The 15,148-nt window shown below is 32.0% G+C and overlaps 1 protein-coding gene across 1 annotated transcript; it reads right to left on the bottom strand.

Annotated features, from left to right (window-relative positions):
* Positions 1–4,677: 4,677 nt before the first annotated feature.
* LOC123893581 (exocyst complex component EXO70H1-like) lies at positions 4,678–7,319 on the bottom strand. The gene has a single exon (XM_045943331.1). The coding sequence runs from the start codon at positions 7,126–7,128 to the stop codon at positions 5,341–5,343; it is 1,788 nt and encodes a 595-aa protein (XP_045799287.1). The 5' UTR covers positions 7,129–7,319; the 3' UTR covers positions 4,678–5,340.
* Positions 7,320–15,148: the final 7,829 nt, after the last annotated feature.

Genomic DNA, 15,148 nt, shown 5'->3' on the forward strand with positions numbered 1-15,148 from the left:
AAAAGAAATTTAAAGGTCAAAGTTGCTCACTCTTTTTTATTTATAAGACTAAGTGAATTGGACACTCATTTAATGGTTTGAAAATGTCAACTTTTTTTAGCATAAAGATTAATTTAAAGAGTAGTATTGAATATTGAGTAATATAAACCGTAGTTATATGAGTTGTAATCATTTTTTTTTTGGGTACAAAATAAGAGGGGCAAAGCCCCAAAATCAAAATATTTTTATTATTTTTTTTTTTGGTTACAAGGCTAATCAAAACAAAACAAAACAAAAAACAAAACAGAAAAAAGAAAAGGGAATTATTCTCTAAGGTAGAAAGTTCCAGTCGCGTCGCTTCGAAGAATGTCAAAGAAACCTTCTGGGGGAGACGCATGAATCGTGAGATCAGAACGGAACTAAAGTTGTTCTGTAGTGAAAGACATTTATTTGTGATCGAACTTCGTAATAAATGTCATTCTTTTTATTGTTTTCAAGCTTAATACATTATAAAAAAAACTTCGATTTCTAGAAACCGATTTTTTTTTGCGCTAGAAGGGTGAAAAAGAAATATGAGGGCCTAATGAGAAATCAGCTGAATCTTCAAATCACATAAATATTTGCATTCACAGTTGAGATGCTCACAGTCCAGCCCAATATTTGCATTCACAGTTAGTTAGAAAAAGATGCAGCGTTAACGTCAAAATGTTCAGATCCAAACTTAGAAAAAATTTAAGGAAAATTTGTGCATTTAATATTTTAAAATTGTAAAAGTTTTTTTTCTTTCTAATATTAATTTTTTATATTTGATTATCTCGTTTGGTATGATTAACCAGTGTCTCTGAGGCACTAACCAAAATTTTAATTTTCTATTTTCAGTATTTTGTGGACTTTCGATCAAGATTATACTATTTTCTTTTTAACACGAAAAATGTTAATCTTAGTAGTATTTTGGAAGTGAAAACCGAACCTCTGATCTTTTTATAATTCTATTTCTTAACCCACTCACCCAAGTTACCACACCAATCTTATGAGCTATTTTTACATAGGCGCAAATGTAAATTAATTCTTCTTAGACACACATACATAATTTTAAAAAATTAAAAGATAAATGAATTGTGTGTTTCTTTCTTAAATGTTTCTCAGGCACCTGAGGACCTTGGTTCTGGGAAAACTACTTAAGTAGCGGACTCCACCATGGACTCTATTATGAACATACATCTCTCAAATTTCTCATTTTTATAAAATCTCTCAAGTAGCTGACTCCACTGTGGACGTATAAAATCTTTAAAATTTAATATTGGTCTTTTTTTTTTCTTCTCATTTTTACAACGTCCTCTACTAAGTAACAGAATAGTAAAAATAGAAATGAGAAGGTGTGTGGGTGCCAAAAAGTAGTGTCAATTTATAGACAAAGCCATACAATGTGAGATTGGTTGCTACCTCCCACGTTACCAATTACATTTGGCCACGTGACAACTCAGTTTGACTGCATGAAAGACTGTTTTATTTTCGTTTAAGGTTTTGTCTTCTTATTATATAGGAAAATTACATATGAATGAAAAAGGTAAACATGATACTTCTCAAACACGAAGTATTTGTACCTGTAACCGAACTCATACTGATTAAAATGTTTTGATTTCGTAACTCAAATTGAATTGAATAAACCGGATAAGACTTGATTTTGAATCAAGTCGATTTCGAGATAGAACCATAACCATTGATTGTAAATACACACAAGAACATTGTTTTTCTTAAGTGAGAATGCCAATTTACCTCTAATACCCCTTATGTGTGTAACTGGAATATGATTGGATAAAGTTGAAGCCATTAAGTTTGGTCTAATGGTGAGAGGTTTGAGTAGTACGCTATAGATCATAGGTTCGATCCTCAGCTCATTGTAAAAAAAAAAGAAAAGAAGAAGTTGTATTTGAGGTTAAAATAGTCATTTGCATACTTTTAAGTTGTTGTACTACCTAGCATCATATATCCCGCGTTTCATTAGCATTTTCCGACAATCTAAACCTTTGTTCGTTCCAAAACCTAAGAAGCTTCAACAAGTCTCCAACCTTCCTGTTCATTCACAGGTAATCTCAGACATCATTTCGTTAGATTCTTGTTATTCTATTTTGGATTTGCAGTAATTTTCGTTTCGTATGAGTTGTTGATCAATTATTTTATTTTCTACTTTTTGGTTTCTGATCATGTTTGGAACTCTTAGCTTAAACCCTTGTATTTTCTACTATGCTTTTAGGTTTTTAGTCAAATTAAATTGATTTTATTAGAATATAGAAATTGTATTATTTTAATCCATTGATTTGGTCATAGTATGTGTTCTGTAATGAGTTTTGGCTTAAAAAAGAAACGCAGTCGCACCAGAAGGCTTGCACATTGGAAGAGCAATTATTTGCGGCAATTTTATGTGTAGTTCTTAATTCTTTAATATCTCTAGTCAAACATTATGAGTAGCTAATTTCTCAATTGTTACGGATGAGTAAACCTAGATGACAATTTTTTTTATATGATTTTGTTTTATGACTGTTGAAGAAGTCTATTGAATTATTTTTCTTATATTTGTGCTTAATGTTTTTATCATTGATCACCTTTTAAATTGATTTACAATTCATATTGCGATATGGAAGTTCAATTTATGAATACTTTGATATAAGAAATTCTTGCCTTTGTAATCTAGGAATAGAGGCAAACCCTTGTAACCAATTTATAATTCTTGTTCATTCATGCTTAATTCTAATCTTAAATTCACTAAGGAATTAGGGCACAAATACTTTAGGGAATTCGGTAACAATTTGATAATTAACTTCAATAGTCATAACCAAGTCAGAACATCAAAATAGTAGTCTAGTAAAACTCATCCCTGACGGTTTCTTTTTCATTATTAAAGTTCCAAGTGTTCAACCAATTTTAATTATTATAATTTCATTATTGAAAACAACCAACTCGGGAACCTTTTGTTCAATTAAGTTACAAAAATACAATTTAAGAGTATAATGCGATCCTTGAGTTCGACACTCGGTGGTCTTACCGTTTTAATTTTACTACTTGCACGATTCAGTACACTTGCTGAAATAGCCATCACCGCGCCTCCTTCAGATATGGCTGATGAAATAGACGCCATAGTACAAAGAATTCTAGAGGAAGAAGAAGAGCAAGACAACAAAGAAGAAGAGCAAGAAGAAGAAAACAAAGAAGTGGTAAAAAAAGAAGAGGAAAAAAACCCTGACGAAGATAAACGGAAACGGAAGAATCGAAGGAAAAAGGAAAAGAGAAGGGCTGCAAAAGATAGAAAGATATGTGCTATTTATATCCAAAGTGTTAAATTTTCCATAGAAGAAAGTGTTCAAGAGGAAGAAGAGAAAGATAAATGGAAGAAAATGTGGAGGGAGATTCAGACAGGAAAACGTCAAAGGTTAATAAAAGATCTATTTAGTATCCAATTCTCTCGTTCTTCTTTCTATGATAAACATATTTTTTCATTGCGAATTAGTATGACTAATTTTCATTTTTCAATTAACAGTGATTCATCTGGATTAGGTATATGACACATCCAAGAACAAGCCTCAGTGGGAAGACATGACTACTACCCCATTTCTAGATACTCCTGCTGCCGATTTTAGTACTGGTGAGGTCACAAGCAGGTGTCCAATTGTTTCTCATCCAGTCATGTCTGATCCCAAGAATAATCGCTTAATTCTATACTTTGAAGATCAATGTTGCCTTTATGCTTATTATCCTGATAATGATAAAAATTGTCGATGGGAATGTTTGGACAATGACTTGAAAACATTGCCTCTCTGGAATCAACAACTTGTGGATGATGTTATTATTTACTACTTTGGTCCACCTTACACCTTTCTTGCCTATGATATTACCCAAAGGAAGTGGCTTAACGTTTCTTGGCCTGAAAAGAAGCTTCAAGATTGCGATATGTTCTTTACGGACATGACACGAATTCGAATGATCCATTTGGGAGATGGTATCATGTGCTTGGCCATTTCCTACCCTCACCCTGCTTCAATTGACCCGCTTCTTCAATTCCTTAGATTCCGTGTCAGCCGTGTTGATGATGATCATGTACAACTTACTCCCATCTCTTGCCACAGGTTTAAAAACCCCCCAGGCCGAGGATGGATCTTTACCCCTTTCTAGGTAATAACTTATTGGCTCCTCTTCCTCGTCAGCATCATTTGTATTTATCAATTACATTCATATTATTGCCATAGTTAAGAGCTTTTAGACACTTCAAAGATACATTTCCTCCTATTCTATGCTAATAACTTTTAGACCCGAGCATATAAAGTGAGGCCAGCTATATTATTATCCTGTAGCATCATCTTGGGAAAGGATGAACTTTTCTAAAGCCTCAGCTACATCGCCAATCTTCTTCGGACGCTCAATCGAATTCTTGCTTAAGCATCTCTTCACTAACTGATTAATATCAGCTACATGGCTGTTGAATTTGACTTTCTCTTCCAAAATTAAATCATCTAATTGAAGTAAATGGCTGGAGATTGGTGGTAAAGTGGGCCAACGATGGGGAGAGTGTTAATGACAAAGGAATCAACTAATTCTACGCTTACTTGCCACACAAGCTAACTGTCAATTGAAATTAGTTATGCAGTTACAAGTTGTTAAAATTGGTTGTAATAGTTAGTTAGATAGTCGCCTTTATCATTTAGTATATAACATTGATCATAGTGCTTGTAATCAATAAGTTGCATGAATAAAATTTTTCTCCTCTTTGGTTAAGCTCGTTCCACGCCCAAACTCTGTTTATTCTTTACAGAGAGAGTATAGAAGGTGAGGATCTGGAAATTTCGACGGGGTTGGCTGTCCGGGTAGGGACGGGGTTGATTGGAAATTAATTTGATGCTCCTTCCATTTTCATGATTTCTTTGAAAAATGGAAATGGAGGTTTGGAGTGATGAAGAAGAGGATCAAATAAACTTGAATATAAAAAATAATAATAACATAAACAAATTAATTAAAAGAAAAGAAAAGTATATCGTAATTGCACTAGAAGAATTTAACTATATTTTTATATGGAAATGGATTTAATTTTTATAATACAGTAGTTAGTAACTCTGGCCTTTGCTTTCATATTTTTCTAATCTTCTAATACTATCCTTTACGATAATTCCTACCTATAGTATTTTCAAATTATAAAATTATTTTTAATAAAAAAATACTACTATATGTCTAATCATGCACAAAAGAACATAATATTCCCATCTTTGTTGTTGTCTTTGGATATTTGGCCCATTTTCTTGTCTTCATCTTTAAACAAAAACTGAAAAACAAATCATAAAGTGGGACCCACGTTGCCGGCAGGTTTCTCCAATTTCACCGATCCGGCGAATGCGACGAAACGCTACCACACAAAATCTCCGACAGATAATTCCTCAAATCTTCGGGCGAATATCTTATAACCGAATTCAACCCGACCCGATATTTCACATAGAACTCCCTGTACTTGTAAACAACATTCAAATCTAACCACGCTCCAATTTCCTCTCGCATTTTCGGGTCGGGTACAACCCACAAATACTGTGCTCTAAACGCTTCTTCAAACACCACGTTGAAATTCTGGAAGATTCCACTCGCATTCTCCGCCGTTGGATTCTCCGGAATCGACGACAGTACCTTACTCCACGCCATGCGTTCGTATTTCGTAACATACTCTTTCACCTTCATTTCGTGTTTCAGTAACCAATCCTCACCAAGAATAAACCCTAGATTCGATTTACGCACTTTTACGACGACGTATTGCATGTTATTCGCAAGAAAAAGATACGAAAGTGCAACGTCTTTGTATAGTTCAGCTTTTCCGTCGAGTTTACAAAGAACAACGAGAATTAGCCACGATAACCGTTTTGCTATCTCCGACGGTGGATTATTCTCGTCGTGAGATGGATTTTTGTAGTAAGATTCCGGTAACGGTGATTGTGGCCAATCGGAAACTATATCGGCGATTGCATCGCTGTAATCGGAGAGAAGTGCAATGTAATTCATGACGTAGCGTGTTAGAGGATGAACTCCTCCGCCTGGTACCGGAACCTTCGAAGATTCTTTCTGAATCGCCGATTCGAAATCGGTTAGCATATTTATAACGGTCTCACCGAGTCTCACTTGTGATGCAATCACCTGAGAACGGATCGTGTAATTTGATTCCGATGAAAAGATCGATTCAATTTGATGCCAATTTTCGGAAATCGCTTCGTATAAATCCAACGTTCTGAACATTTTCTCCGGCGTTTTCTTGCATTTTGCGACGTTTTCTGGGAAAGAAAACAGCATCATAGCACCGTCTTTGCAAATCTCGCTGAAACATGAATCGGCAATTTTCTTCTCCCGTGATTCAAAAATGTAATCGCAGAGTGTTCTCTCGCCGTGAAACAGAGTATTGACAGCGACTTTAACGGCGTTCAGCCAGGTCTTAATCTTCCATTCAAGAACTTCCCAATCCATTTTCTGAACCTGAGAGAAACTCAGTTTCTCAACACCGAGATTGTAAAGTGCTTCATCCACAATCGATTTTCTCACAATTACATAAATCTTAGCACACTCTTTGCTATAACCGGTGAAAATCATGCATTCTGCAATCGCTTTTAAATCAGGTACAGCAGTCATAGATACCGATTGAGCAGAGAGCGATGACGATTCTTCGTCAGAGTATTCATCGTCGGAGAAACTACTCCGACGATCAGTGGAGGAGCTAGAGAGAACAGAGACCGATTCAGAGTTGAACCGGTCTCTGTTTTCTCCTAAAATTCGATAAAATTCTGATTCAAGATTCTTCATGGCGAGTTGCATTAACGATTGTGCTTCAATGAGTTTCTTGGAGGTGGAATCCTTTGCAACGAGGTACTGCATAGCAGATTGTAGACTCTTAACGGCTTTAAGATAGTGTTTGGATTCTTCAGTGTTGGTGAAAAGATAGGGATATTGAGAATGGTTTGAAGTTGTGGAAATAGAGTTCCATTTTGTTATGAGAGTGTGCGCGGTTTCGATGTTTTCGTCGATGATTGCGTCGGAGAAGGTTTTGTTGGGAGGTGAGGAAGGTGGAAATGGTGATGATGATTGGGGTGGTGGTGATGGTTTGAAGAAAAAGAAGTTTCTAGGTTTTGACATTTTTTTTGAGTTTAGGGAAATGTTTATTACTCTTTGATGTGATTAATGTGTTTGTTGAGGCTTAATGTTGTGCTTGTTATTACGTTATTGTGGTTGGTTGTTCTAGTTTGGAGTATGGGGGTTGAGAAGGGTATTTATAGAAGTTGAAAGAGTTGAAGATTTGACTCATGTTTGAGGTGAGAACGTAAATGGTGTACGTGTGGGGACTGGGGACTATTCCATTAAAGACAAGAGAAGACGCGGTAGTAGTTTCAGATACAGACAACATAATTTTCTTTGTTGCTTTACCTTTAGCAACACAACAACCGAGTGACTCAGATGCAACAGAAAGAGGGATCTCTTTACATAAATGTATTATCTTGACCATAATCGTAGATACTAATTCTTTGAATTTTGCATGATTTAGATGAACGGCAAAATTCTCTCTTACATTTTAATGGTCTTGTCCATAATTGTGAGCGTAATTAAATACAATTTATTTGGTCACGTGATTATTTAAAAATATCTCGTATGTTGAATTAGGGAAATTGTCTTCAATAGAAGTGTGAAGGACCCAACTCAATCCAAAAACATATCACAATTCAATAGTTTCGGAATGATCCACTACTCTTTGTCACACAATTCTTTTGGGTTATTTGAATTCACTATCACGTTGATTCTTAAAAGTGTAACTTACTGTTACATTGATCTCTAAATGTATCAAAGTTGTAAATACATCCCCAATATATCATTTGATAGTAATTTCATGAATTAAATTGACCAACAAAATAATACATTTGAGGATTAAATTGACTATTGACTACATAAAAATAGATTCGATAATCAAAATGATTAATAAACGAGACATTTATGGATCTGTTTGCAATTTTTATACATTCAACAACTAAATGTTATACTTATATCTAAATGAAATAAATATAACATAATGTGACATTTATTCATTTTCAAATGATTGTAATAATTATTTCTAAATGTTATTCACAATTTTGTAAGAATAATATGGCAATGTTGCAGTTTTTTCAAGAGTTAAAGTCAAATGAGAAATTTTTTGCTTAACAACGAACTTAAAATTGTGTTTAAATACAAAATGTTGTCGGTTCACCTTTTTTATTGATGATGTTATTTCATTTTTTACAATCAACTGTAAGGTTTATTTATAAAATTAAAAAGTATCCATTAAATTTAGTTATTAAATCTAAAATGATATTTTTAGGTAAAAATTATTTATTAGTATAAAAATTAAACTTTTTTTCATATATTTCAAATCAACCAAATTTATTCTCAGTCTAAGTTGACTATATTATCAAATTTGTTGGAATTAAGAAACATATTAAAGTTTTCAAAATGATCCCATCAAAATTTAAAACAAAAAGAGTTAATTATAACTCGTCTCTTGCTCACTTAAAGCCTCCACAAACCACAAACTAACATTATTTTATTTTTTTTGTAGGATTTCGTTTTTGTTGAAAAGATACTGCCTCCATAAAGGAAATGGCTTTGTTATCAACACTTGAGTCTTACACACTTTCTTTACAAACAAGTCTTTTGTATAAATTTTTAATTTCCTAAAGAAATCACACTGCCTTTTGAAACACCTCCTTTCATATTGATGAATAGTATAAATCAACAATTTCCTACTTATATAAAATAGATAAATTAAAATAAATGTTTATTTTAAAAAAAAAACAAAAAAAAACTCCCCTTAAATCATCAAAGCCAATTCTCTCTCATTTGTCATAGCTCATTAATATTAATTAATTAAGCTCCTCTTACGTAAAGATTATTTTTAGAAAAGAATATTTCTTGCTTAGTTACTTTGGGCATTGGATGATGACTTAGTCTATTTCCTAGCTAAGGCTTAAAGAGTAACGTTATATAGGACCATGCCAATAGAATATAGCTGGGGTTTCTTAACTTTTACCAAATTAAAGAGTAACGTTATATAGGAATAGGACCATGCCAATAAAATGAAATCCAACTTGCGACATTTTCTTCTCATTTACATTACATATATGCTACTATTCTCTATGTATGGAAGAGATATTGAGTCCAAAAAAATGTATGAACGCGTCAAAATAAATGTATGAAAGAGTATTTTTTGTAAACGACTTAATTACCTAAGGGGTCTCTAGTTTGGTTGATTTGGTAGTAAGGAATTAGTCCCTTTGCATTTAGTTGTATGTGCCGTCGAAATTTATATATTAGTAGTTAACTAATATATATTATGAACAAGTCCTAATGAAACACTTTCTTTGAAAGTGAGATGATGATTAATTCATGATTAGTGCCTTTTCAAAATAAAGTAATGCATGATTAGTACTATCAAGTCAATTTGTTAATGTGCTAATGATAAATTAAACATTAATTTGAGGCAACAGCAAGTTCATAAGAAATTCAGATTATAAGGTGGAGATATACAGGATAGAATGTTCTACTTGTCTCTCTCAGTTGGAGCTATTATAGGTCACTAGCTATACATACTAAAGGGTTCAAAACATACACTATGTTGCAAAGAAAAATGCTAATACACGTTTTTAACACACTATTTCCTATTAGGTGAAATTTATGACTACCAAATTTTATATATATGGGGGCATGGGGCTAATATATAATTTAGTGACTCTCAACTAATTTAAGCTATAAAGGGTAAAAAAAGTTAAGAGGTTTATAATTTAAATTTTGGTGAAGGTGGAAATTTTTAATACAACTAGTTTATATTAATTTTTGCCGTTTTAAGAAAAATTAGTAAGTCTCATTTAATTTATTTTTTTAATAATGTAGAGGGTTAGGCCTAAGCCCGAGTCTCATTTAAATTTCAATTAATGGAAAATTGTCCATTCAAATAGTTATTTTTATTCGTAAATTTAACAGCTCAAATTTTATCAAATCATTACAAAATTTGAAGATGAATATATATTTTTAGTCTAAAGATATATACAAATTAGACTCTATTTACTACTGTAATAGATAATAAAGCTCCGAATTTTTTTATTTTTTTTACAATGACTCCTAATTACTTAGACACATAAATATTTGAGTACCATCTCTATTTACTTTTTATTTTTATTTTAAGCAACTAGTTTCACTTATATCAACACAAGTCACCATGTAATAGTTAAATAGAGTCTTGAGAGCTTGAATTTTTACAAACATCAACCTTATTGAAATGACTTACGAATCTTATGTGCACCAAATTCAAAATTTTATTTAATTTTTTTTTTTGAAGCATCAAAATTTTATTTAATATATAGACAAATTTTGCACCATATTATTATGTATATATAAATTTGTTTTCACCATATATCTCATCAAATAATAAGACTTATCGATCAAATGTTAAAAGCAAATTTTATACATAGTGTGCAAGATCTATCTCACTTATGTACGATAAACTTCATACGAATCACTTCGGTTTTGCCATCCAAGCTCAAAGAGCCATATATATATATATATAGTATAAAGTACTATAAGAGCACCCACCCTATTAAGCATTAGGTGTTATCCTCATTTTCACATCTTACAATCACCTTGGACGGTTGTTCAGAGGCAACCATATAGCTTTTATTTATGGAATTAATACCGAAAAAGAATTTATATGCTCCATTTATCTACCTTTCATTTTCATAGGACTATGTTTATCAAAAGCAAAGAGAAGATTCATTCAACTATAAAAAGACATAATCATAAGATTGCGATATGCACATGAAAGAGTTCACACACTTAATGTAGCAACCAAAAACAAATTGACAGCAATACAGTGAGAAAACAACCACACTCCTCACAGAAACTGCATGTGTAGTTTTATATTTTATTTTTAATGTTTTTATGAGTAAAAAGTTAATCTTAAAAAAAAAATATTGTGAATTTTTTTTCAGTGATAAAATTATTGTAAATGTTAGTATATGCTATAGTATTTACATCCGTGTGACTTACGACGAGGAACAAATCGTGGAATAATGTATTTATATATGTATAATAAAACATAAGGAAAAAAAATTAAATCAAATTTGGAAAATAATAAAATTTCTGCTGAGAAATGTTGTATTAATTTAAGGAAAATGCAAAAAGATGCAAGCACAGTGAAATTTTATTTTATAATTAACTCAGATCTTATCGGTACAACCGTTAAAAAAAAAATCTTAATAGTACATTTTATCGAAAATATGAGCTAGAACAAAACATCGCTTATTAATTCATTTTTTCTTTAATTTTTTTTAGTTGTTTTATGTGCGGCTATGAATTAATTATTCGGGTCATGTTAAGGCACATGTTAAGGATCACTAAAATAATAAATATTTATTGCAAAAGTTAATATTTACATTTTTGAGAAATTAAATACACATTTTACAAGATAAAATTTCACTTTTAATGGTGAATTCTTCGGTACACATATTATTTGGATATGTATCAGTACATTTGCTGAGGTAGATGATTTTGATTGATTTACAAATAGTATTTATTGATTTTTCTATATTAAATACTATTTATGGATCAATCACAATCATCCACCTAAGCCGTGTATCGGTACATATCCACATAATAATATGTGTATCGTAGTGTTCACCACTTTTAATTCCCTAACATTTGGCCTATATATAAGGAAACATATTAACATTTTTCTAATTATCTAGGCTTTGTATCCATATAAGTATTTCTCATAAAACCTAGTGTGATGTTTATATATAAAAAAAAAGGAGCTACATGTATCCAAAAAATAAATAAAGAGCTATATACTATATTATTTCAAAGTTATCACAAGTAGGTGATTTTTTTTTTCTCCCATGTCACTCACATAGACAAAATACACTACCATATTTCTAGAAGATAAGAGTATCTTCCCGTAAGATTTTACACTATTAAAGAAGATCTTTCGGTATAATTTATATAATCGGAAGATTTCTTCCGTCGAGGAATTTTGAATTGTTCAAGGGAGGAGATTTGGGCCAACTACCTGAATTGAAACACAATGGTAAAAGATATTTACTTATGCCACCCTATCGGTTACTATGCCACCCTATCAGTTACTCACGCGCCCTATGACTTTCCCTTTTTACTCTTCTGCTACTTAAGTAGCGAATGTTATAAAAATGAGGATTTCTAAAAATTGTGTCGGCTACTTAAGTAGCGTACGTTATAAAGGTAGGGTGTTTTGGAGGGTGTCCGCTACTTAAGTAGCGGACAAAAGTATTTTGGTAAATTCGTAGGGTGCGTGCCAGGATCAGTAAGGTGGTAAAAGGAGATCTCATGGTAAAACTCATGTGAAACTGATGTAGGATACTGCGTCAGAAACCTTAATGTTGGTACAAAGATTATATATTGTCAACCTTAAATATATCGTAAATTCTTACTCTAGACGAATATACCTAGTATTAGTGTGTGTCTATATATATATATATATATATATATATATATATATATATATATATATATATATATATATATATATATATATATATATATATATATATATATATATATATAATTGTTTGTGTTATTTTAGCATCAACCGATTTGGGTAGCTCTTCAACCAAGTTTGAAGGTAAATGATTACAATCAGGAACCCCGGTTGATGGGAAGATTAACACCAATGTCGACATTCAATGTCAAGATTCTAGATAAATGATGTAGAGAATACAATAATTTAAACATATTGTAAACAATAGTTTATGTATTAAATTTGATTTTTATTTTAATTACTTTTTGGTGTACTTTTAGATCCATTTAAATAAGAATTGTATTTTACACACATTGGTAAGCATCATAGGTTAAACAACACATTGTTATCAATAAACAATATTAAACGGAGAAGATATGATCATCACCTTAAAAATACAGAAGATTTAGGGTTATTGGAAGTGTTGCCCAGATCTTTCATACCATGTCACAACCGTCAACAAGATCAATTGGAACATATAGAGAGTCTTGGAGAGTGTAACCCTTAAATTTTATTCCCTTGTGAGGTCGAAGAAAGAACTATGAGCGAAATTTTTGTGGCTGAAGAGATGTTGACGGTTGAAGAGTATTTGTCGAACTCCAGACATAACATTCTACATAACATTCGTTGGTGATTTTGTAATAATGGGTATATGTTGATTTAACCGTAGTGATCTATTTGTAGTTGTAGTTGAATCTTTGATTTGTTGGTGATTTTGTAATAATGGGTATATGTTGACTATGTTAGCGCAGCCATGTCCCGTCCCATGATTATCCAGCTCAGCTTAGTTCACAATTTGGAAATGTCTTGAAAAACAAGCAATGCATCAATTAAGATCCTAGCTCATATGCAATTACTGGCATCAATCTTATGTGTTATATATAATTGAGAATTTGAGACCTTGTTTATAAGCATAGATCAATTTGTTCTGCTTGAATGGTTTGCTTTATATTAATGTCATTATGTTTTCTGATTTCGTTATACAAATTCCAATTCACAATACTCCTAGGGCCAAGGTTTGAGAATTTAAATATACGATCATTGTCGACTTAGATCTTATTTTAAATAGTCTATATAAATTTGCATAATGTTGTTTTCTAATTCATGAATGATCATATATCTTTTTTGTGGTTTTTAGACATGATATCAGTCCCTCCCACAACAGCTGCAATAACTCATCATGGTTTGCCACCATTTGGGCGTAGACATCGGTCACATGTATGGATGCACTTTACTGAACAAGTTGGTACTCAGATGCACGCCAAGTGTAACTATTGCCCTTCAATAATTAAATTCAAGGATGATACAAGTTTTATGGCAGCACATGTGTTGAGATGTAAGAATAATCCTGATATAGTATGAAACAAAAGGCAAAAAACATCTCCCACAACAGAACCTGCAGAAGGGGAAGTATGTGTTGCCGCTTTGCCTCATGTAAAATTTGACCAAGTTGCATGTCGGCTAGAGCTTGTGAAGATGTTTGTGGGAGCAGAGCTTCCTTTTCGATTTGTGGAGAATGAGTTTTTTATAAACTTTGGGAAAGTCTTACAACCACGGTTTGATATCCCATCCCGCACTACTTTAAGGCGTGCTATTTGGTCACTTTTTGACGGGGAAAGAGAAAGACTTAAACAATTTATCTCGAAGCACTGGTTGTCATCTTTAGTCATTAGGATAACTCTTAATCATTAGTTTTAGTCATTAGTTTTAGTTTTACTTCATTCTATTTGATAGATATAATGTATGTTATAACGTATTTTGAACAAAACATGAAGTTAATAAGTGTTTAACAATGTGGGTCTGGTTAATATTTTGATGTAACATTTATTTCCAATGGTGAAGAAATAATGAAGTTTATTTCTTGTTTGCAGATATGATCTCTCAAACGTACCGTGCGACAACTTCTACAGGTCTTATTGGTCTTGATGATGATTGAAATCATTTGTAAATTGTAATAGATATGGTTTTAGTAGTTACTGTCAAAAAAAGAAAGATAAGATTATAGTATTTTGTGGATGAAATTGGAGTTTAGTTTTTAATTTGCAAAAAGAAAATATGGTGGCAGGTTAATCTGTATGAATATACATTGGTTTATTATATGTAGAAGGTTTTATATGTATGGATTTACATTAGTTTTTTGTGTTTTTAACTATATATGTGTTACATTGAGTTATTAAAGAAAAACCAATTAAACTAGTTAAATTGAAAACGATTCGGTTCAGTTCAATGCAAATTAGAATTGTGCAGTTCGGTCCAATTAAAACCAGTTAAGTTAAAAATGGTTCGATTCATTTTTTTTAATATAGAACTGGTTAACTAGTTAACTGAACCGTTCGATTCAGTTCATGTTACACAATTCCGGTTCGGTTCAGTTTTTGTGAACCGTGAAAATAGTTCGGTTCGATTTTTATGCAGTTTTGTTTTTTAACCAAACTTTGTCCACTCCTAGTGTCGATTCAACCTAGAATTTATTAATTTAGCATTTTAACAAAATAAATTCAGCTTTAAATATACCAAAAAAAATACAAGATATAGTCAGCTCACCCTAGCCTGGCCCCTCTTTATATGCTCTTTTGTCTTCTTGAC

The sequence above is a fragment of the Trifolium pratense genome, linkage group LG7 (genome assembly GCF_020283565.1).
Source record: "Trifolium pratense cultivar HEN17-A07 linkage group LG7, ARS_RC_1.1, whole genome shotgun sequence".
In the NCBI taxonomy this organism is placed as follows: domain Eukaryota; kingdom Viridiplantae; phylum Streptophyta; class Magnoliopsida; order Fabales; family Fabaceae; genus Trifolium; species Trifolium pratense.

Excerpts from the sequence above, each read along its gene's own strand:
- LOC123893581 (XM_045943331.1), bottom strand. The coding sequence starts at position 7,128 with ATGTCAAAACCTAGAAACTTCTTTTTCTTCAAACCATCACCACCACCC.